The following is a 22,907-nucleotide window of genomic DNA, read 5'->3' as shown; positions in this document are numbered from 1 at the left end:
AGATACATGATGGCATCACTCAGCTCCTGTGAGCCAGGTCTGATCCCGTTCCACATCCCTGCCAAAAGCCGAGCCGGATCCAGCCCTCGCTCAGCCCCATCCTTCCCCCACTGCATCTCTATTGATTTAATAAGATGGAGAGGAATTAGCGGGGCCGGAGCATTGGAATAATACGAGATGAACAAAGGGGCAGCGCTAGCAAAGATGCTGCCAGGTTTTAATGATGAGGCCGGGCAGATCCCCTGCTAGCTGTCCCTTTGGAGTGGCGATTAAGAACATACTGTTATTGTTAAGGCAGAGAGATAAATCCCTGCACCGTTTCTGATGTGATCAGCCGGGGCTTCTCCCTACAATTTGTGATCCTATTGTAGCCGGTGTTTGCCCTGGGCAAGGAGAGTCTGGGAACCACTTATGAACCATCCTTTGGTCATTAGGCTCCTCATTAGGAGAGAACAATGCGGGAGAAAGAAGATAATTGCAGGAGCAGGGGCTGATCCTGCACTCGGGCCCGTACTGGGGCTGCCTCAATGCTCAGTTTGTCCAGAATTCCCAATTAATTTTAAATGCCTGGTTTCGGGATGCTCTTAATACCCGCGAGTGCAGCTCCTGGGAACAGGATGCTCAGGTCTGGGCTTGAGGGGAGCATCCTCCAAAGGGTTGTGGCTGATTTTTGGGGTCACCCATGCTTTGCTGTCAGTTGGGTACAGCCCCATCATGGACTCAACCCAAGCTGTATTGGGAGGGACATCAGGCTCCCAGCAGCCGGGGAGGATGAGGATGCTGGGATGCAGCAGGTCCCGCTCCTTCGTTTCACGTCTGGCTGAGAGAAGAGGCCAGATGTGATAAAGAAGAACACTGCTTGGATTGGGGACATGTCCCCATGGCTTCTGCCCCAGCCCTGGCTGGCCTCACTGCAGCTGAATTCCGATCTTGCCATATCATCCTGGCTGATGAAGGACAGGAAATCCCTGAGGCTATGGGGGGAGAGGTGCTTTGCCCCATAAGCTTGGCACTAAGAGGAGCAGGTCCTGTCCCCATCCCCAGGGACACGGGATCCCGAGGGCTCCGTGCCTTGGGGAGGAGGGGGAAGAGTTGTAATTCCTCTCAGGATGCCTGATATTATCAAGTGCTAATGAGACCTGGATGGGGCTGAGGTGCTTTGCAGGCCATTATCCCAAATTAACCTGACAATGAAGCCGGGAGCAGTGTCTGAAGGGCGGCTGTAGTGTGTATTGGCTGTCTGGGCTGCGAAAAAAGGATGCTCCCGCCCGGAGCACAAAGCACAGGCCTGGAATTCTGCGGGTTTTCCATGGCGTGGACATGTTGAACCAGCTCCCCAAGAGGTCTGACAAGCAAAAGATGGGATAAAGTGATAGGGATGATGAGGATACGGGTGGTCTCCTCTGCAGGCCAGGGTCTGGGATAACATTAGTCAAGGAAACTCATGTTTTCCCAAGTCCATGTCCATCCCGTGCTGATTCCTGCTTTCACCAGTGCCTGGGCAGTGGATCAAAGTGGGGAGCACTCAGCCACAAAGCAACCATGGCCTTGGAGCAAGCTGCTCTAGTGGAAGGTATCCCTGCCCATGGTGGGCGATTGGAATTGGATGAGCTTTAAGGTCCCTTCCTTCCCAAACCAGGCTGTGATCCTATGGATCACATCCCTGGAGCTGGTGGCTCTCGTGTGCTGGGCTCTTGCAGGGGGACACATGGGGCTGGTCACACTCGTGTCACCTACAGCCAGGGCTCCCATTGCTGTATAAGACCCCCAAAGTGCAGATAGTGTCGTGCCATCCCTCCTGTCCTCAGCACAGCTTGGGGCTGGTAATGGGACACGATGCAAGTGGCCAAGGATTCAGAAGGAAAAGTGAACCGTGGCTGGATCCGGCTGCAAACAGGAGAGATGGGGTTTGCCAAGGGGTCCCGACAGCAGCACCTTGCTCCGGAGCTCTGCAGCTCCCCAGCATCTGGCTGAAGGTGGCAAAGCCAAGGCAGAGCAGCACCCTGGTACCCAGCACCCCAAACACACAATTAGTGCTACCCTGAGTTACTTCTCTTTTCTAGACTTTATGATGAAGAAAGATATGTATCATATATTCTGTATTACTAATATTCTGTATTGATTCTGTATTAACATGCATCACTTATTCTGTATTCAGAGTCTGAAGAGGGCTACAGGGATGCTGGAGAGGGACTCTCCATCAGGGGCTGTAGTGATAGGACAAGGGGTGATGGGTTCAAATTGAAACAGGGGAAGTTCAGGTTGGAGATAAGGCAGAAGCTCTTCCCTATGAGGGTGCTGAGGCGCTGGCACAGGGTGCCCAGAGAAGCTGTGGCTGCGCCATCCCTGGCAGTGTTCAAGGCCAGGTTGGACACAGGGGCTTGGAGCAAGCTGCTCCAGTGGAAGGGGTCCCTGCCCGTGGCAGGGGTTGGAGCTGGAGGAGCTTTAAGCTCCCTTATAACCCAAACCAGGCTGGGATTCTATATCCTCCAGGGAGAAATCCATGCTCCTCTTTCTGCAATGAAGGCAAATTCCTATTCCCCTTTCTTTACAGGATTCAGTGGGATCCAGCTTGGAAAAGGGCAAATCACCACCTCCAGGAGCCATGTGATTTGGGGACGCTCCGCATTGCCTTTTCATTATTGGATTAGCATGGAATCACAGCATGGTTTGGGTTGAAGGGACCTTAAAGATCATCCAGGTCCAACCCCCTGCCACAGGCAGGGACACCTTCCACTAGAGCAGGCTGCTCTAATCCCCATGGTTATTTCTTATGACTATGGATTATAACATGAGAAAAGGCTGCAAAAATCTGTCACAAGGCTAAATGTTAATGGTCAGAATCCCATTTTTAAGTTAATTTTGATGGTTTTGAGAGAAAAAGGCACGAGATGGTGATTCCAGACTCTTTATGATGGCAGTGCTGGGCTGGTTATCCTTATGATCACCAGCACACACCTGCCTAAGCAGCAACACGCATCCACCTTCTCCCTATAGGATGTGACAGAAAGGATGCTCTGGGTGGAGAAGCTGTTTCCTCACTTGCAGGACTCACGCCCTGGATTACAGCGGCCCCAAATCCCTGTCACGTTTTCACGTGTGCTTGTTGGGCCTCTGGGGAGATTTCCTCCGCTTCTTGTGCCCGCTGGGCTGCTTCGGAGGCCGGGAGAGGGCTGGAAACGGAGCCAGGCAATCCCGGCCGAGCCGAGGTGTGAAATTTCTCATGGGCAAACAAGTGAGAGCTGCGGGGAGCCCAGGAGAAGGGGACGGAAAAGATGAAGGGAGGGAAAGAGGAGGAGGAGGGGGGGGGGTAGAGAAAGCAGCAGCCAAAGAGAAAACACAAACGCCCAAAGCAGAACCCGGTTTGAAGAGCAGAGGGGGGGTGTTGGGGGTGTTTTCTATGAGGGGATTGTAAAATGCGGCTCTCTCTTTCCCCTTTGCAGGGGGGAAGAAGGGCCCCCACTCGATCTGATAGTCATTAGCATCAATTAGCCCCGTTTGAAGTAGGCAACATCTTTGTCTCTCGGCCAAAAAAAGAAATCAAAACCCCTTTTCAGGGAGCCCATAATAACATCTGGAGCGAGGAGAGGCTGAACTCAAGTTCCCCACTTTCATCTCTTGTCGAGGTACTTGGAATGTTAATGCAGCCTCATTCTTTAATGGAGTTATCAGGAAATGCTTTTCACCTCCTTCCCTTTGCTCAGGGGGGATGTTTACAAAGGGCTGGGGGCTTGGTTTGGGGTTGGGATTTGGGTTTACCCTCCCCTAAAGGACTCCCCCTCCCCTTTCATGTTCTCCCCTCTTGCCAAACAACACTGGAATCATATAAAATAACGAAGAAATAAAAGCAACCCCTCAAACCCAAGCCCGCAGCGCTAAAGAGGATCAGAGCCCATCCTTTCATCTCCTGCAGCAAAGTCCTGCTCTCCTGGGAGCGGGTGGGATGGGAATGGAGGAGAGGGGGGGTCCCTGCTCTGCCTGGCTGCTGGGTGCTACATTTCCCAAGTCATTACCAGTGAGTGAAAATTTCCAGCTTTCAAGCCCAAAAAGCATTAGCTGAGCACACAGTACTAATGGGACACAGGGCATGTCATTAGGCAGAGAATTTGGCCAAGTGGGAGAAGCCAAAGAGAAAAAGTCAGGGATTTTGCTGCTTGTCTGTCCCTCTGGCTCGCTGTCCATCCATCCATTGAATCATAGAATCCCAGCCCGGTTTGGGTTGGAAGGGACCTTAAAGTTCCTCCAGCTCCAACCCCTGCCACGGGCAGGGACCCCTTCCACTAGAGCAGCTTGCTCCAAGCCCCTGTGTCCAACCTGGCCTTGAACACTGCCAGGGATGGGGCAGCCACAGCTTCTCTGGGCACCCTGTGCCAGCGCCTCAGCACCCTCCCAGGGAAGAGCTTCTGCCTAAGAGCTCATCTCAGTCTCCCCTCTGGCAGGTTCAAGCCATTCCCCTTGGCCTGTCCCTACATCCCTTGTCCCAAGCCCCTCTCCAGCTTTCCTGCAGCCCCTTCAGGCACTGGAGCTGCTCTCAGGTCTCCCCTTCAGGAGCCTTCTCTTGTCCAGGCTGCCCCAGCCCAGCTCTCTCAGCCTGGCTCCAGAGCAGAGCTGCTCCAGCCCTTGCAGCATCTCCATGGCCTCCTCTGGCCTCGCTCCAACAGCTCCACGTCCCTCTTGTGCTGCTGCCCCAGAGCTGGATCAGGACTGCAGGGGGGTCTCCCCAGAGCACAGCAGAGGGGCAGGATCCCCTCCCTGAGCTGCTGCTCACGCTCTGGGGGTGCAGCCCAGCACATGGGGGGGTTCTGGGCTCAAGCGCTCACTGAAGCTGGGTCATGGGGAGGTTCTCCTGACCCAATACCCCCCAGTGCTGTTCCTTAGGGCTGCTCCATCCACCCATCCATCCATGCAACCATCCTTGCTGCAGACAGCACCTCGCTCTATCACGCTTCTCTGTTGTCAGCTTGCCCATCCCAATATTCGCCATGGAAAACTACTCCTGATCATCTCCAACACCTCATCCCACGGGAACTATGGCAGCAGCCATGACTTGCTATAAGGAGGAAAAGAGATTTAACAGGCTTTTAATCAAACAAATCAAACCCTTGTCTAACGACCCCCTTTACTTCAGTCCACAGCACCTCTGCACAAGCAAAGCCAGAAGCTGTGAATCCCTGTGGATTTTTTCTTCTCCATGGTAGCTTTTTTGGGAAGGGGCTTCGGCACTTGCCCAGCTTTGAATGTGTGATTTCAATTAAGCACAGAGTTACACAGGGATGGGGCTGGCTGTTTGGATAAGGAGCAATAAAGCCCCAGCTGTATTTATTCACGTAGTTTGAAGTCACTGTGGAAGACAGGATGCTAAAAGGCAGAAGAAAAGGGGTTTAAAAGGCAAACTTGAGGGGTTCTTTTATCTCCTGCAGGCATCCTCTTCCCTGAGGATCCCCCAGCCAGCCCCAGGGTGCTTCCTCATGAGCAGGATAATCCTGCCCATCCATTCCCATAATTTCCATTTGCTTTGAAATGCTTAAAAATATAGAGATGCTCTTTTGTAATGAGGTCTATGTTCGTGGCTTGGGCAGGGGAAAGAGACGTTAAATGTCAGGAATCCCTCATTTGAGGCAGGGTTTACTGCATATTGTCAGCAAGCCCCTGCATGCAGAGATCTTTAACGCTGTTATTAAGCCACAGGGGATTTTTGCTCCATGTTTATTAACCTGGAGACTCCGGTTTGGGGATTTCATAGAATCATGGAATGGTTTGTGTTGGAATGGACCTTAAAACTCCTCCAGCTCCAACCCCTGCCACGGGCAGGGACCCCTTCCACTGGAGCAGCTTGCTCCAAGCCCCTGTGTCCAACCTGGCCTTGAACACTGCCAGGGATGGGGCAGCCACAGCTTCTCTGGGCACCCTGTGCCAGCGCCTCAGCACCCTCCCAGGGAAGAGCTTCTGCCTAAGAGCTCATCTCAGTCTCCCCTATGGCAGGTTCAAGCCATTCCCCTTGGCCTGGCCCTACATCCCTTGTCCCAAGCCCCTCTCCAGCTTTCCTGGAGTTTGCATGCATGGGAGTGAATTTTCAGGACAACTCTGGGGCTTGTGGATGTTGGAATGCTGGGCACTGTGTTTGCTGGGTACGCGTGCACCTGAGAGAGGGGTCTGTGCTGTCCACAGCTCTCCACACCACATCTGCACTTGGCTCTGGGTGTATCCCACAGGAATGGCACCCAAAGCAGACCAACAATTCAATTCCCACAGCACAATTGGCCTGTGAGCTCCTGATGTGCTTTTCCCATATCCCAAACACAATGGACACCCTCCAAGAGAGCCAGGCAGGTACACACAGACACACTCCCCTTGGCATGGTGGGAGATCAGGCTTCCACAGCCGGTCCTAGGGCATAGCTGTGTCCATGGGTAGCAGTGGGCTGGTCTAAGGAGCGTGTCCAGGGGAAGGTTTGGGTGTCAGTGTAGTGGGTGCTATAGGCGTCCATGTGGGTCTCCACTGGCGAAGGTGAGGGTGCCAGCAGGGTTGTGTGTGGGGGGAAGGGACTGGGTGTCTGTGGTGGAAAGAGCAAGCGTCCATGGGGGTGTCTGTTTGGAGCGGGTGTTGGTGTCCATGGAGTAGAAGAATGGACACCCATGGAGGAGCTGGGATGTCCGGTGTGGGGGGTTCCGGTGGCAGAGAAAGTGTGTTGATGGTGAAGGGATTGGGATGTCCGGTGCGGGGGGTTCCGGTGGCAGAGAAAGTGTGTTGATGGTGAAGGGATTGGGATGTCCGGTGCGGGGGGTTCCGATGGCAAAGAAAGTGTGTTGATGGTGAAGGGATTGGGATGTCCAGTGCAGGGGGTTCTGGTGGCGAAGAAAGTGTGTTGATGGTGAAGGGATTGGGATGTTCGGTGCGGAGGGTTCCGGTGGCGAAGAAAGTGTGTTGATGGTGAAGGGATTGGGATGTCCGGTGCAGGGGGTTCTGGTGGTGAAAAAAGTGTGTTGATGGTGAAGGGATTGGGATGTCCGGTGCAGGGGGTTCTGGTGGCGAAAAAAGTGTGTTGATGGTGAAGGGATTGGGATGTCCGGTGCGGGGGGTTCCGATGGCAAAGAAAGTGTGTTGATGGTGAAGGGATTGGGATGCCCGGTGCGGGGGGTTCCAATGGCGAAGAAAGTGTGTTGATGGTGAAGGGATTGGGATGCCCGGTGCGGGGGGTTCCGATGGCGAAGAAAGTGTGTTGATGGTGAAGGGATTGGGATGTCCGGTGCGGGGGGTTCCGATGGCGAAGAAAGTGTGTTGATGGTGAAGGGATTGGGATGTCCGGTGCGGGGGGTTCCGGCGGCAAAGAAAGTGTGTTGATGATGGCGAAGGGACTGGATGGAATCGGATGATGCTGAAGGGGTGTCGGTGCGGTGAACAAAGGGTGTCGGTGGAGGTGCCGGTGCGGGCCGGGGGCTGGGGGCCGCCCCCCCGTTGCCGCTTTGCATAGGAGCGCGGCTCATCCCAGCCCACCGCGCCCTCCATATAACCCTGCGGGGCGGGCGGCCGCCACCCCGGCCCGGCCATGCTGCGCAGCCCTCCGCGCCCGCGGCCCGCCCCGGCGCCCCACAAGACCCCGTTCCACATCGAAGCGCTGCTCGCCCGGGACCCTCCGCGCCGCGGCCCCGTCGCCTTCACCTCCGTTCCTCCGGCCCCGGTGGCTCCGCACTGGCCCGCGGCGGGTCCCGGGCTGGGGCTGGGACCGGGACCGGGATCGGGATTGGGGCCGGGACCCGGCGGTTGGGGCTGGGGCTGGGGCTGCGCGGCCATGCGGGGCGGTGCAGGTGAGCTGAGGGATGGGGGGGTACTGGGGGGTGCGTGGTCGGGGGGCGGCTGTGGAGGCAGCGGGGGTGCGAGTATCACCCCCGGGCAGTAACGGGGTTCGGGGCACCCGAAATGGGTTGTTGCTTCTTCCCCTTTCGACCAGCCGCGGGGCGAAGGGATGGGAAATGTGGAGGGAGAGGGAAGAGTTTCCTAATGCCTTTTTGATTCCCCTCTCTATTAATCGATAATTAATATTAACCATTAACGCCCAATGGTAAATGCGTGGGTGAAGCGAGACCCCAGTGACGGGATTTACAGCCCTCAAGCCCGACTTCAGCCGAAGGTTTTGGGTCGTGGACAAGGGGTGGTCCACCAGCATCCATCCCCACCTGCGTTTTAAGAGTGGCTTTGCATTGGTTTCTCTTGTAATGTATTAGTAAGGTAGCACAGTGTCTGTGTTTTTATCGTGCTTGCGGAAAACTGCTGTAATTTCCCAAACCCTCACCCTTTAAAATCCCTTTCCCATCACGTCAGAACTCCTCTACTGTTGTGTGGGGTCCCCTCTTCCTCCAGACCTGCCCTCATCTGTCTGTAATTCTGCTCTCCCTACAAGTTATCGCTCACAGAAGTGAAACTGCCGAGTGCTTCACAGCACCCGGCCCTAAACCTGCGTTTTCAGTTGGAAAACACCTAAGGAAGAAGGGTTTGTTGTGGGTATGTGGGTTAAACACACACGGGTGATGGATTGTACTGGCTGGTGCATCAGGCTCTGTGTGTCCACTGAGGGTCACTGTAACTTCTTATAAGTGTAAGAAACTTATTTTAATGAATTACCTCTATTCAGAGTGTTTTCTGTGAAATTAAGTGTCTTTTTAGCATGCAAAGCCTGATCTCAACATTGCTCAGCCCAACGCGTATTTGACTTGTATAAGGAGCTCTTGATTTAATCCCAACAGCTACAATATCCAACATCAAAAGTGTTTGCTACTCTTAATTCTTTTTAACCACTCTTATTTCATTTAGAAGACAGCATTTCCCTAGCTGTGTGTTAATCTGTGTTTTCTATCAAACACATGTATGAAAATACAGTTAAACAACTGGCAAAGCTGTTTCCAGGGTGTATTTCACATTTGAAATTACACCCGCTATTATCCTCGTGTTAAAATAGAAAATAGATGTGACAGGTGAAATGATTTTAATGAGGAAAGTGGTTGTCTGTGCAATTACAGCTGTTAAACTGTCAGGTCTCCATCCCACAAAGCCTTAAACACACGCAGAACTGGCACCCAGGTAATGAAATGAAGTAGATCCAGGTGCCAACATCAGTCATTACAGGAGAGAGGAGTCAGGGTGTGAATTGCCATCTTTATGAGCAGTATGGCCATAGAAGCCAAAGCAGCCCAGCCCACAGATCGCGCCAGGCAACGGCTCTGGCTGAGGGGGACCTTTGTGGGCTGTTGCATCCAACCTCTGCTCAAAGCAGAGCTGATCTCAAAGCCACATCACAGCGCCCAAGGGCTGAGATGGCTGAAGAGCACTAGGGGAGCATTAATGGCTTGATCCTGTACCTGCAGGATGGGCATGTACCTCCAGCCCCAACCCCTGCCACGGGCAGGGACCCCTTCCACTGGAGCAGCTTGCTCCAAGCCCCTGTGTCCAACCTGGCCTTGAACACTGCCAGGGATGGGGCAGCCACAGCTCCTCTGGGCACCCTGTGCCAGCGCCTCAGCACCCTCATGGGGAAGAGCTTCTGACTAAGAGCTCATCTCAGTCTCCCCTCTGGCAGGTTCAAGCCATTCCCCTCGGCCTGTCCCTACATCCCTTGTCCCAAGCCCCTCTCCAGCTTTCCTGCAGCCCCTTCAGGCACTGGAGCTGCTCTCAGGTCTCCCCTTCAGGAGCCTTCTCCAGGCTGCCCCAGCCCAGCTCTCTCAGCCTGCACTTTAGCCCTCTGGTCTCTGTAGGTCGAACAATATGTGTGCAGAGGCATTAGCAGGACTAACAAGTGGATCAGGTCTCAGCCTCCTATCTAGCTGTGGCCTGATGATAACCATAGCTCCTCAATTAACATACAATACCCCGCCGGCACTGTCACAGGACCAGCTGGCACCAGCCTAAGAGCAGGGATGTCTCATAAAGCCTCATCCTGCCAGCACAGCCTTTGATTCACACACATCTCAATGTACAAAAGGAAATCTGTGATTAGGAACTTCTTGAGCCAGAGAGATGGGATTTTTTGTGCTCAGCAGCTCTCAATGGGCTTTATTTTCTGTTACAAATACACAGACGGAGATCAAACCCTGCTCACCCCATTGAGTGCTGACTTTTGGATCTGGCTGCATGTCCAGACCTGTCTCAGGTGCTTTCTGTGGGTAGAACTGTAGAATAGGTTGGAAGCCACCTCAAAAGATTATCTGAGCACTGGAAAGGGAGCCTAGATGAGATTTTAGGTAGGGACAAAGTAGGGCCATCCCTGCTATTCAGTTTTGGTGCTTTTTTCCCCCACTCTTCTTTAGCTATAGCTGAAGGAGGCTGGAGGAATGGCCTCGAATACAACCCCCAATTCATTCACTGCTTCTTTCTTGCAGGTCTGGAGTTGTCTCACTGTGTAGGAGCCAACTCACTGGGTCCTACTGTGCCCTGGAGGCCTGGGGGGCCCTGCAAGATGAAGAGGGTCCGCACTGTCTTCAAGCCCGAGCAGCTGGAGCGGCTGGAGCAGGAGTTCCTCAAGCAGCAGTACATGGTGGGCACGGAGCGAGTGGACCTGGCTGCAACCCTGCACCTCACAGAGACCCAGGTAAGGGATGGGGGAGATGGGGGTGGAGGCATAGATCCTGCTCTGGGGTGTGGGCTGTGGTGATGTCCCTGCTGTGAAGGGCACTGGGGGGAGGATGTGATGCAAAGTGGGTCCTTGCTGCAAGATGACATTGAAGCCACACGTGCCTGGAGGGATGTGAGATGGGTTTAGATGGTTTATGGATAACAGCATCCTTTTCTTAATCCATGAAGTGGAACAAAAAGCATTTAGGAGCACAAACGTGCTTGCTTTACAGTTCAGGCTGGGTTGACCTAATGTATCTGTTGTTACGCTCCTCTGGAGACAGTTTATGCTTTAAGTGCTCTTCTATGATACCAGATCTCATTTTTTTTCCTGCTCTTCCCAGTAAGTTCCTGCTGCTTCCACTGGTTATTTATTGTGGAAGGAAGGAGCAACATGATCTTCTGTGGTGGGATCTAAATTCACCTGGGGAGAAGGGAGAGCAAAGGGTGGTTCTGGAGGGGACATGGAAGGTAGGAGCGGGAACAGGGGGAGATGGGTGTCTCATTGTGTCCTCTGACAACCTGCGTATGGGTTTGGTGGCTCCAGGGAGCCTGGGGAGGTGATTCCTCACTCCCCTGGCCAGAACCTCTTCTGTGCATCCTCCTCTCCCCATGTCCTTTCTCCCAGCACCACTCTGCCCTCCATAGCATCACCTGCTGCTTGCAAGCACTGTGCCCTGAGCAGAGAAGGAGCATGTCCCCCTCTTTGAGGGACTTTTTGGGGACACCTGCCTTGGAAGCATGGGAAAGGGGGACCTGCAGACCTTGGGTTAAGCTGTTGTGCCGTTTTCCTGCTAGGTGAAAGTGTGGTTCCAGAACCGGAGGATCAAGTGGAGGAAGCAGAGCATGGAGCAGAAGGCAGCAAAGCTGTCTCAGTTTGGGGTGATACAGCCTGCCAGCGCGGACTCCACCGACACCAAGGACCGCGAGGAGGACACCGTGGACGTTGAGCTTTGAACAGCTCCTGAGACTCGGGTGGTTTCTGAGCCGTGTCTGCTTGAAGGAGATACCAGGGATGCAGGAACATCTTTGCTCCAAGTGAGACACGCTCCGGATCCAAAAGCTGGAGCTCTACAGGACTAAACTGCAGCTGGCTGGGAGAGGAACCCCATGAATATTGTTGGGTTGCTGTTTGCTGACATTCCTGGGGCTTCCATCACCAGGCTGGTTGTACTTGAAGGTGCCATGGCTATGGCATGGTACATAGCATGTGATCTGTTTGCTCTTGAAGGACCATGAACAGTTTCCAGCAGAGAAGCTGGGGTGGGTGACAATCATACGATGTCTTTGGATGTGAGCATAAGGGCGTTTAAACGTGGGCTCACTTGTGTTGTGTGTGGTTGTGTGCTCCTAGGAGGGAGATCTGTGATTCTCCTTGGAGGAGAATCAACCCTGATTGGTTTTTTTTCTGGTTAACTCTCATATTTGATGCCTTGATCGCCACAAAAACCCCTATGACAACTGGAAAGCCCTTTGCTCCCACCCACAGGCTACTGTTGCAATGAGATGCACAGGGTCTGATCCTGCCCCTGGAACAGAAGTGCCTCCTCTTGTCCTGTGCCTTGCTTTTGCTGCCTTTTTGACTTCCCAAACCTGGAGGGCAGATCCCGGGGGGGGGGGTTCTCTGCCTTGTAGCATTGCCTTACTTCACCCAGGTGTGCGCCTGCTGCTGCAGCAGGGAGTGAAGCACTGGGGTGGGCCGAGGTGCAGGGATTGGTTCTACAAAGGCAGCTCTCCAACACCTCTGGTGCTTCAGAGGACCCCCTGCCCCTCTTCCAGATGTGCTGATTCTGGCCCTGTTGCTGTGTTCTCTCCTCATTATACACCCAGGTGCTGTAGGAAACAGCTGGAGTGTTCAGGGAGCACATCTGTAACCCCCAATGCAGTCACAGTTGTGGTTCTGGTGGGTGGGAGGCTTTGGGGGTCAGGACTAAGTACTTGACCCTCCCTGTCTGTGTGTTAGGCTGTCAGTGCTCAGGCTCTCACTTTGTCTTCCCAGGTCTGTCCTAAGTTACCAGGCACCACATCCCGTCAGCTCAGGATAACTTATTCCCTCTCTTTCTGAGCAGGAACACTGTACATCACTTTACTCTCCTGTTATTTATAGAAATAACGTTTTTTTTTCCCCTTTATTAAGTGTTATTTATTTGCTTTACTTCTTAATAAAAATCTAGTGTATTTAAAAAAGAGATGGGGCTGTGTGGAGGGGAGGAGATTTGGGCAGCTCCGTGGTTTCTGAGCAAGCAACGCTACCTCAATGTCTCTTTGCCAGGGGGGTGTTATCCAGCCTTTCTGCTGTGTCCAGAATTAGAATTATAGAATAGTTAGGGTTGGAAAGGACCTGAAGATCATCCAGTTCCAACCCCCTGCCATGGGCAGGGACACCTCACACTAAACCATGGCACCCAAGGCTCTGTCCAACCTGGCCTTGAACACTGCCAGGGATGGAGCATTCACAACCTCCCTGGGCAACCCATTCCAGTGCCTCACCACCCTCACAGGAAAGAATTTCCTCCTTAGATCCAATCTAAACTTCCCCTGTTTCAGTTTGAACCCGTTACCCCTTGTCCTGTCACTGCAGTCCCTAATGAAGAGTCCCTCCCCACCATCCCTATAGGCCCCCTTCAGATACTGGAAGCTGCTCTGAGGTCTCCACGCAGCTTCTCTTCTCCAGGCTGAACAGCCCCAACTTCCTCAGCCTGTCTTCATACAGGAGGTGCTCCAGTCCCTGATCATCCTCGTGGCCTCCTCTGGACTTGTTCCAACAGTTCCATGTCCTTTTTATGTTGAGGACACCAGAACTGCACACAATGCTCCAGGTGAGGTCTCACGAGAGCAGAGCAGAGGGGCAGGATCACCTCCTTCGCCCTGCTGGTCACGCTCCTTTGGATGCAGCCCAGGATACGGTTGCTTTCTGGGCTGTGAGCGCACACTGCAGCCGGCTCATGTTCATTTTCTCATTATTTGTGTTTCTGAGGGAACTAAATTAAAAATAAGAGAAATTTAAAGAAATGCACCTTTTCCTCCCACTAAAAGACCCCTGTTGTCAAAAAAGTAGCATCCGCGCTCTACCATAGCTCACAAAAGGCTGATTTCTCCTCAGAAGGATCATTTCATCTCACACGTTTTCATTCCTGACATGCCAATACGAATAAGAAAGCAGTGTGGGTTATTCCCCCCCCCCCTTGTGTGTTTGCTGATGAACCTGTGCATTCATTTCAGGTCTGAAGCCTTTGCAACGGAGCAATGAAAGCTTTGAAAGAGATCAGCTGAAAACCTGGGAATGTCAAAAAGAACCAGAAGGAAACCACATTTTCAACTATTCCCTTTTCCAGCTGAAATTATTAATAACCCCCCCACAATACACAATGTAATTACAGCCTCCCCAGAAATTAGGGATTTTTTTATCTTAATAACCTGTTCTGGACAAAATATATGTTAAAGGAATGTGTGTGTGGGGGAAATTGCTTGATTGATTGATGACCCCATATCACGGGTGAGAGTAGATAACAGGAGTTACCTCTAGTTATCTCTAGGCCAGCTCCTGCAGAGATAAACCTGCATTTACAGTAGGAAACACCATCTCCTGTTAGCATGGGGTGCTGGGGATGCTGCCCTTGGAGAGCAAGGCCCTTGGTCTGCAGGTGGATGGGGCCAAACCTGTGAAGCCCCTGGGCTGATGCTTCAGCGAGCTCAAGCCCAGGTTAGTGAGTGTTCCCCCTGTGCTCTGCAAACAGCAGCAACAGAAGCAATCCTGGTCCAGCTGCACAAACTGCTCCACATTAATGCTGTAAGCACAGGCCTGGTTCAGAAGATGCCTTTGAAGCGCTGCTGGACGAGCCGTGATTCAAGTTGATGGGATGCTCTGTGCGTGAAACACGCTGCCAAACAGCATGGAAACCTTGAATGGGACATGGAATGCTGTTATTACAATAATGGTTAGGATTCCTACTGTTGGTATCATAGGATCCCAAACTGGTTTGGATTGGAAGGGACCTTCAAGCTCCCCCAGCTCCAAACCTGTGCCACGGGCAGGGACCCCTTCCACTGGAGCAGCTTGCTCCAAGCCCCTGTGTCCAACCTGGCCTTGAACACTGCCAGGGATGGGGCAGCCACAGCTTCTCTGGGCACCCTGTGCCAGCGCCTCAGCACCCTCCCAGGGAAGAGCTTCTGCCTAAGAGCTCATCTCAGTCTCCCCTCGGGCAGGTTCAAGCCATTCCCCTTGGCCTGTCCCTCCATCCCTTGTCCCAAGCCCCTCTCCAGCTTTCCTGCAGCCCCTTCAGGCACTGGAGCTGCTCTCAGGTCTCCCCTTCAGGAGCCTTCTCTTGTCCAGGCTGCCCCAGCCCAGCTCTCTCAGCCTGGCTCCAGAGCAGAGCTGCTCCAGCCCTCGCAGCATCTCCATGGCCTCCTCTGGCCTCGCCCCAACAGCTCCACGTCCCTCTTGTGCTGCTGCGCCGAGCAGGACACAGCTCTGAGGATGTGACTGAAACACCATTCATACGGTCCCATTGCTCCACCGCTCTCTGGGTCCTCTTTCACCCCCATTGCCCGCTGGAGCAGTGCCCTGCACACCCGCTGCTGGGCTCACTGGGACCAGACCCCCAAATGAAGGTGTCCGGGGAGGGGGGGGGCTTTGTCTGCCCCTTGACAGCGGGGCCATGCCCCGCTCTGGGGCTGCTCCCTCAGGTGCTGCTGGCCCGGCCATGCCGGGTGCGGTGTTAAACCCGGCGGCAGGTCCCCACCGCGAGCCGCCAGTGCCACCTGGTGACTCCATAGCCCCGGCGCTAAGGCCGCCCTCCTGCCTCATGGGCTGAGGCTGAAGGGGCGTTTGGGTTAATAAATACAGCTAAACCCGCAGTGAAGCGTTTGCGGGCTGCCCAGCAGGGGGGAGCCGGCGTGGAGGAGCCACATTAGTGCGTTTTCAAGGTTTTATTGGGGAAAGTCGGGGCAGTTTTGGGTGCGCAGGGGGGGCTGGCGTTGAGTCCTCACTGTGAGAGGGGGGTCCCTGGCGCGCCCGCCTGACAGGGAGATAAAGGCTATTCCTCGCACGCCTGTACTGTTAGAATAACTCAGAATTAATAGGGAAGAGGCAGCAAAACTCCTCTTGGATTTTCGGAAGGTTTTGGAACCGCCGCAGCCCCGTTTCGGGGCTTTTTAGCGCTGTTTTCGGACAGCGGCGGTGGGCTGAGGGGAGGGCTAAGATGGCGGCCAGCCCCCCAAAGCCCCGGGGCTGAGGTGGGTGATGGCAGGCGGGGAGCCCTGAGGGGGACCGGCAGCCATCTTCGTGTGGGGTGAGGGGGACGGAGGAGGAGGAGGAGGAAGAAGAGGAGGAGGAGGAGGAAAAGGAAGAGGCGCTGCCCGCCCCGGCGGGTCAGAGCGGGGAAGTCGCCGCCCGAAGATGGCCGCCGCGGCGGGGGACGTGTGCGGCGCGGTGCCGGGGAGCCGCGCCGGGGCCGGGGCTGGGGCTGCGGCGGAGGCGCGGTTCATCAGCAGCGCCAAGGTGAGCCCGGCGGTGCCCTCGCTGCGGGCTCCTTCCTTTCCCTTCCCTTCCCTTCCCTCAGCCTGCGGCAAGGGGCAGTTATGGGGAGGGAAAAGGGGGGGGGGGAACGGCGGCAGCCTCCCCTCAGGCTGGGCCGGGGGTGGGCTTCGGCTTTGGGCGCATCCCCTTGAGCCGCGCGTCTCCGTCGGCAGGGAAAAGGCTTGTTCGCCACCAAGAACATCCGCAAAGGGGAAACCGTCTTCGTGGAGAAGCCGGTGGTGTCGTCCCAGTTCCTCTGGAACGCGCTGTACAACTACCGAGGTGAGCGGCTGGCGGTGGCATGGCCCTGGGAGGGGATTGCAGCGTCCCGAAGGGGCTGCCTGGTACCCAAGGAGAGGGTCCCTCCAGGCCCTTGTCCCGAGCCCTTCTCCAGCTTTCCTGCAGCCCCTTTAGGCACTGGAGCTGCTCTTAAGGTCTCCGTGGAGCCTTCTCTGACTTCCTGATGGTGTTGGTACCGGTTGCACTGTCTTGCCCTGGGCTCTGGCCCCTTCTCTCTTGGAGGGCTGTGGTCTCATGTGACATCCATCCACGCTGTCTCCCCACAGCCTGTGATCACTGCCTGCGGGCTTTGGAGACAGCAGAGGAAAATGCTCAACGGCTGCTGGGGAAGAGCTCCCTGGTGCTGCCTCACCCGGAGCAGTGCAGCATCCGGAAAGACCTTCACCAGCAGTGCCCCCGATGCCAGGTATGGGGCTGCCGTGGTCATCTTGGCCTCACTGACTCCTGCACAGCCCCCATCCAGGCACTTGTGCTGCCCTGGGATGGTGTCTTTCCCTTCTGCATCGCGATGGCTAAAGAGCTGGGGCTCAGATGCTCAGGGAAAGGGCAGAGCTGGGCCTAGGACCCCCTTCCCTGCTTCCATAGCCAATGCTGGGCGCTGTGCCCCTCGCTCTAGGTGACGTACTGCAGTGCTGAATGCAGGCAGGCCGCTTTGGAGCAGTACCACCACGTCCTCTGCCTTGGCCCGTCCCGTGATGACCCCACGCACCCCCTCAACAAGCTGCAGGAGGCATGGAGGTAGGGGCTCAACCTGCCTGTGGCACCCTGGGCAGAGGAAGTGGCTCTTCTGGGCTGGGTGATGCTGATGGCACCAGGGCTGAGGACCATCCTTGCTTTGCATCCTTGCACGGGGTGGCTGGAGGGTGGTGGTGGCCACAGGTGGATTTGTGTTGGCACCACAAGGGTTTGGACCCATGGCTGAGCAGCTCGTTTTCCTCTTGGTTAAATAGCTGCAAAGCAGAGCTGTGCATCCCTTGATCCTGAAGATCTGCAGCCTCTGGGAGATCTTCTTTGTAGCACCCCTGTGGGTACATATACTGCTGTCCCTGCTTGTAGATGGCAAAATAGGCACAGAGGGGAGAAGTGACATCCCTGAGCCAAAGTTTGTCACTAACCCAAGCTCTTGCTGCTGTCCTGGGCTTTTTGTGGGACCAGGCTGTAGTTTAATGGGATGATATGGGATTATTTGGTTAGAGCAGGCAGGTGGGTGCAGGCTTCTCCTCACCCTAAGCAGTGCTGGATCCCCACTTCCCAGTGCAGCACTGGGCACACTGGTGTGACACAAGTGCAGGCCTGGCCACATGAATGGCAGCTGCCTCTGCTTCCCTCTGTCTTCTTATTTCCATACCAGCATTGATCTACTCATGTCTTTTCTTCAATTATCCCCCAGAAACATGCATTATCCACCAGAGACTTCCAGCATCATGTTGATGGCCCGCATGGTTGCCACCATCAAACAGGTACGTTGCAGTCTGAGCCACAGCTGCCAGTGTGTGCTTTCCTCATCCCATTGTGACTGTTACTGCAAAGGACTGGGTGACTCTGGTGATTGGGGGGGTCCTGCCTGGATAGATTTCAACATCTAGTGCTCCCTGGTGATGGAGACAGCAGCAGCAAAGGAGGTTCCTCTGTCCTGAGCCAAGCAGGTCCTTTTTCCCATACCAAAATAGTCAGAAGTGAACCTTCCCTTTGACTCTGTTTCTTTGGCTTTCTTGGTGTTTGTTCTGACAATAAACTACCACCATGCGACTGCTTCTGGTGGCTCTTAGTAGCAACTGGATACCTCTGAGTGCAGGGGGGTTGTCTTCTCCTCCCTGTCTCCTGGCTGGGAATGAAAGCCATCCCTTTGCTTGCTTCCTTTGTCAGGCTAAAGACAAGGAATGGTGGATCAAGACCTTCTCCCAGTTCTGCAATAAGACAGCAAATGAAGAGGAGGAGATTGTGCACAAGCTGCTGGGGGACAAATTTAAAGTAAGACTCTGGAAGCTTTTGGATGTGTTCAGGCCCTGAGCCTGTTGTCTCCCTGCCTAGGCCTGTGAGCCCTGTTACAGTTGGGATGGGAGACATTGGAAATCCCGGGATTAAAGTGGGAATTCCAGTGTTCCCATTAGGGCCTGGCTGAGCTGACAGAAAATGGGTTTCCTAGAGGGCTTTGGGCTTGTGGTGCTTCAGTGGGACACGCTGCTCCTTCCTGTGGTGATGTTTGCTGTGGGATGGCACAGGGTGATATTTAGCTGCTGAGTAGGTGATGTTTGCTGCTCAAATGAGTGGCTTTTGCTGCTCTGAGGGCAGCAGCCTCCAGCCCTGCAGGCCAGGACGAGGAGCCCCAGTGACTCCTGAGCCCTGTGGCCTGTGCTGGGCTCATTGTCAGCCTGGGTGTGACACCCAGCAGCCTCTCCCCACCCTGATGGTGTTGCCATGTCCTGCCAGGGCCAGCTGGAGCTGCTGCGATTGCTCTTCACTGAAGCACTTTATGATGAACATCTCAGCAGGGTGAGTCGAGCTGCATCCTCACTAGCCTATGGCAGGATGCTCTGGCTGGCCAGAACTTCCCCCGGGACACTCCCCATTCCTTGCTTCCCCCAAAGCTTCCCTGTGGGATTTGAGGCACTCACTGGGGTGCTGCTGCAAGCTGGCCTGGCGTCAGCTGCTTTCTTATTTCCATTCTCTAGTGGTTCACTCCAGAAGGCTTTCGATCCCTCTTTGCCCTCGTTGGGACCAATGGCCAAGGCATAGGAACAAGGTAATGGGGTTTGCTGGGTGCAGAGATGCGGCTTGGAGAGGATGTGCAGTCTCAATCCATTACCCAGTGATGGCTGAGTGCAGATGGAAGAGGGGAATGCAGAGGCAAACTTAAAAGCACTCCTTCATCTTGGCTACATCCAACCCTTTTGTGTCCCTCTGCCAGACCTTGGCCACTCAGAGCCATGAGTTTAATCCCTGCTGTGAGGTCCCACCATGTAGTGACAGCACCGTGGGACTGTAACAGTGTCCCTCTGCTTCCCAACAGCTCCCTGAGCCAGTGGGTACATGCTTGTGATGCTCTGGATCTCCCCATGCTGCAGCGGGAGGAGCTGGATGCCTTCATCGACCAGCTCTACAAGGACATTGAGAAGGGTGAGCTGGAGACTCTTCCCAGCATTCAGGGACCAGGAGGGGTTCTCAGTGGGCAGTGGGAAATCCCATTCCCCCTGGTCCATGCCTGCTTCTTGGGCAGGTCCAAGTCTGTGAGCAGCGTGGCCCATGCAAAGCTCTGACCCCCTTCTCTCTGCTGCAGAGTCAGGAGAGTTCCTCAACTGTGAGGGATCAGGACTCTACGTGCTCCAGAGCTGCTGTAAGTAACACAAGGACTGGAAGGAAAACTAATGAGGAGGGAGATGTCCTGGGTGGCTCACCTCTTCCTCACAGCCTCTGGAGAAGGGGTTTGTGATTCCCATCCGTGGGATGGGGTGGGATGGGAGTTGCCCAGGGCCTGGCTGCTCTCTTGAGGTCTCCTGGCATCTCACCTAGCTCAGTCCTGGCTTGAATGCCATGTCATCTCTGGGAGCCACGTATGCAGTTAGCAAAGAGACTGTCTCCAGCCTTGTCCAAGCAAAATGGAGCTGGGTGAACTGTTACAGGAGGGAATCTTTCTTGGCTGGCCCATGGGGATACAGGAGGAGATGTCCCAGCACCGGGAGCTGTTGTCTTTTGCTCCTCAGTGTTAAAGGCAGAGCAGGGATGAGCAGGGACTGGCTGCTGGGGCAGCATCCTTCCCTCAGCACCTAGAAGCAGAGGTGGTGCTGTGCATCCCAGGCGTGATCCAGGACAGTGGGTTTTGTGGGTCTAAGGGAGAGCCCTGGCTCTGCACCCTGTCCTGCTGGACCCATAGTGTGAGTGGATGGTGCCATGTGAGTTGACAGTCCTGACTGCCTCTGCCTTCCTCTTCCTCTGGAGCCACCCTCAGAGCTGTGTCCTGTCTTTCCCACAGGTAACCACAGCTGCATCCCCAATGCCGAGACATCCTTCCCAGAAAACAACTTCCTCCTGCATCTGACGGCTCTGGAGGACATCGAAGCAGGAGAGGTGAGACAGTGGGGTCTGGATGAACCTGGGCTGGTCTCCCTTTGGGAGAGGATCCCTGTGTCCCCTATAGCCCTATGGACTCCAGCCCTGCACCTCCTGTCTCTGGTGGTGTCTTGGCAGAAGAATTCACACCTCATCCCATGGAGGGTCTACCAGATGCTGTGGTTTTGCCTGACTTGGAGGGGGACTGGGACAAATTGTGCTGCTTTGGGTTTATGGACCTACAAGGATGCTGGAGAGGAGCTTTTCATCAGGGGCTGTAGGGACAGGCCAAGGGGAATGGCTTTAACCTGCCAGAGGGGAGATTGAGATGAGCTCTTGCGCAGAAGCTCTTCCCTGGGAGGGTGCTGAGGCACTGGCACAGGGTGCCCCATCCCTGGCAGTGTTCAAGGCCAGGTTGGACCCAGGGGCTTGGAGCAAGCTGCTCTAGTGGAAGGTGTCCCTGCCCGTGGCAGGGGTTGGAACTGGATGAGCTTTAAGGTCCCTTCCGACCCAAACCACTCTGTGAGTCTGTGATTCTCAGCCTGATCCGTTTCTCTCTGCTGACAGGAAATCTGCATCAGTTACTTAGACTGCTGCCAGCGGGAGCGCAGCAGACACAGCCGCAACAAGATACTCAGGTACAGCTGCTTGGAGGAACCCAGGGGGATGTGGGATCCCCTTTGCACCCCTTTTTGCACTCCCAGACTCCATCCCCACCTCAGGGCCCCGTGTATGCCCTGCTGTGTGGCTGTGCAAGCTGGTGTGCTCATGGCAGGGTGTGCATGCTGTATGTGGTGCTTTTGGTGCTTCAGGCTCCTTCCACTCCCTTCTTCTGTGTTGTAGCCTCAGGGACTGAGGATCTGGGCTCTCTCCCTGCAAGCTTGCACCCCTCCTGCAGACCCTTCCTGTTCTTACCCTCCTTTTCCTTCTCTGCCCTTCCAGCGTAGGGGTTCCTGCTGACGGTCACCATCCCCATATCCCATCACCCTGCAGGGCTGAGATGTCCCCCTCTCACCCAGACTTCCTCCACCCCATCCAGCCCAGCATGAGTGAACTCCTCTGGGTTTAACATACTTAGCCCCTTCCTGGCTGCTCCTGCCCTGCCCAGCAGCAGGGTTGGGATTGTTCCCTGTCTCACCACCATCACTCTGCCTTCTTCCCTCCCTTCTTCCAGGGAGAACTACTTGTTTACCTGCTCGTGTCCCAAGTGCCTGGCGCAAGCCGACGATGCTGACGTGACATCAGACGAAGAGGAGGAGGGTGAAGGGGAGACGGATGATGCTGAGCTGGAGGACGAGATGACTGATGTTTGATCCTGGCCCCAGGCGAGAGGAGGGGGAAGGGACAGGGATGAGGATCCTCCCGGAGGCAGCAGCTTTAATTCGAGGAACAGGGTTGTGTTGTGGGGTCAGGAGCTCTGGTGGAGTGGGGCAGCAGCGGAGCCATAGGCAGGCCCTGCTCCCGCCTGTCCTTGTGTGTGTATGTGTGTGTCAGGCTGTCCCCATCCTCCCTGTGAGGACAGGCTGGGAGCATCCTGGTCCCCAGAAGGGCTGGCTGGGGAGGCTGGAGCAGAGCAGGGTCCAGCCAGCCCCTGGGAAATCATGATGGTCACCCTGAGGCTGCTCCACTGTGCCTGTGCAGCTGCGGTGCGGAGGAACACATCCTTCCCTTCCCCACGGGGACGAGGGGAACGTGTGTATGTATGTACGTGTGTTGTGCACAAGAGGTACTATTTAATGTCTATAGTAGCACTATCTACACACTATGGAGCTGGGGTCTTACATATCCTCCATTCCATGCCCCAGCTTGGAGCAAAAGATGTTGCAGGTGGGACAGAGACACTGCAGAAGGTGGCTCAGATGCCTGAGACCAGTGGACGTGGCGTGGGGCTGTGTGGCTTCCCTACACTGAGATGTCACTGGCAGCAGAGCATTGTCATCCATCCCATGCCACCCGTGAGGCCGCACTGCTCTCTGCCTTGTCTTCATCTCTGGCCCACGCTGGAGGGAGAGGACGGCTCCAAGCGATGGATGTGCAGCAGGTTGGGGATGTGCTTGGAATATTTGCCTCCCCTCTTGGATTTTGGGAGCTGTTTTCCTGCTGCTGTTTCCTCCAAACCTGTGGCAGCTGGGTTGTGGGACTGAAGGTGACACCTCTTGACATGGGCACCTCTGACACTGCCATCCCCACCAGCCCTGCACCCACTGCTCATCCCCACCCGTCCTGGGGCCATGTCCCCTTCGGTGTTCGTAATAAACCGAGACTGGTGAGAAGTGGGGCTGTGGTGGTTGTACTGGTTAAACTAGAGGGGTGTGAAGGTGGAGATGAGGGGCTGGTCCCAGTGGGGACATGTTGGTTTGGGAATGTGGGAATTTCGGGCCCTGGATCTATGACCAGCCCATCCCTGGGGATGGATTTCAGAGGGATGCTTTCCCATGAG

General features: G+C 55.0%; 2 protein-coding genes across 3 annotated transcripts; both read left to right on the top strand.

Moving 5' to 3' along the window:
* Nucleotides 1-7,547: 7,547 nt before the first annotated feature.
* On the top strand, nt 7,548-12,862 carry LOC133262115 (homeobox protein not2-like). Its single transcript, XM_061441051.1, has 3 exons — nt 7,548-7,805; nt 10,371-10,579; nt 11,401-12,862. Exons 1-3 carry the CDS (start codon nt 7,790-7,792, stop codon nt 11,557-11,559), a joined length of 384 nt encoding a protein of 127 aa, XP_061297035.1. The 5' UTR covers nt 7,548-7,789; the 3' UTR covers nt 11,560-12,862.
* Nucleotides 12,863-15,701: 2,839 nt separating this feature from the next.
* On the top strand, nt 15,702-22,740 carry SMYD5 (SMYD family member 5). 2 transcript variants are annotated; one of them, XM_061440952.1, is made up of 13 exons: nt 15,704-16,102; nt 16,294-16,402; nt 16,687-16,826; nt 17,037-17,158; nt 17,811-17,880; nt 18,287-18,391; nt 18,851-18,913; nt 19,093-19,163; nt 19,431-19,537; nt 19,698-19,754; nt 20,391-20,485; nt 21,035-21,105; nt 21,642-22,740. In XM_061440952.1, exons 1-13 carry the CDS (start codon nt 16,001-16,003, stop codon nt 21,778-21,780), a joined length of 1,251 nt encoding a protein of 416 aa, XP_061296936.1. In that variant the 5' UTR covers nt 15,704-16,000; the 3' UTR covers nt 21,781-22,740. The 2 variants fall into 2 exon arrangements, with proteins under 2 accessions (XP_061296937.1, XP_061296936.1); XM_061440953.1 differs by lacking the exon at nt 18,287-18,391 and having other exon boundaries at nt 15,702-16,102.
* Nucleotides 22,741-22,907: the final 167 nt, after the last annotated feature.

The sequence above is a fragment of the Pezoporus flaviventris genome, unplaced genomic scaffold (genome assembly GCF_033815535.1).
Source record: "Pezoporus flaviventris isolate CSIRO_AGI_PZ_B2104156 unplaced genomic scaffold, CSIRO_AGI_Pfla_v1 ptg000188l, whole genome shotgun sequence".
Classification (NCBI taxonomy): domain Eukaryota; kingdom Metazoa; phylum Chordata; class Aves; order Psittaciformes; family Psittacidae; genus Pezoporus; species Pezoporus flaviventris.
The sequence above is the reverse complement of the archived record's forward strand: the minus strand, read 5'-3'. Positions and strand labels throughout refer to the sequence as shown.

Bases quoted from the DNA above. Each gene is read 5' to 3' on its own strand.
- LOC133262115 (XM_061441051.1), top strand. The intron at 10,580-11,400 runs GTAAGGGATGGG...TTTTCCTGCTAG, and splicing joins TGCACCTCACAGAGACCCAG to GTGAAAGTGTGGTTCCAGAA.
- SMYD5 (XM_061440952.1), top strand. From the start codon at position 16,001: ATGGCCGCCGCGGCGGGGGACGTGTGCGGCGCGGTGCCGGGGAGCCGC. The intron at 16,403-16,686 runs GTGAGCGGCTGG...GTCTCCCCACAG, and splicing joins CGCGCTGTACAACTACCGAG to CCTGTGATCACTGCCTGCGG. The intron at 16,827-17,036 runs GTATGGGGCTGC...CCCTCGCTCTAG, and splicing joins AGCAGTGCCCCCGATGCCAG to GTGACGTACTGCAGTGCTGA.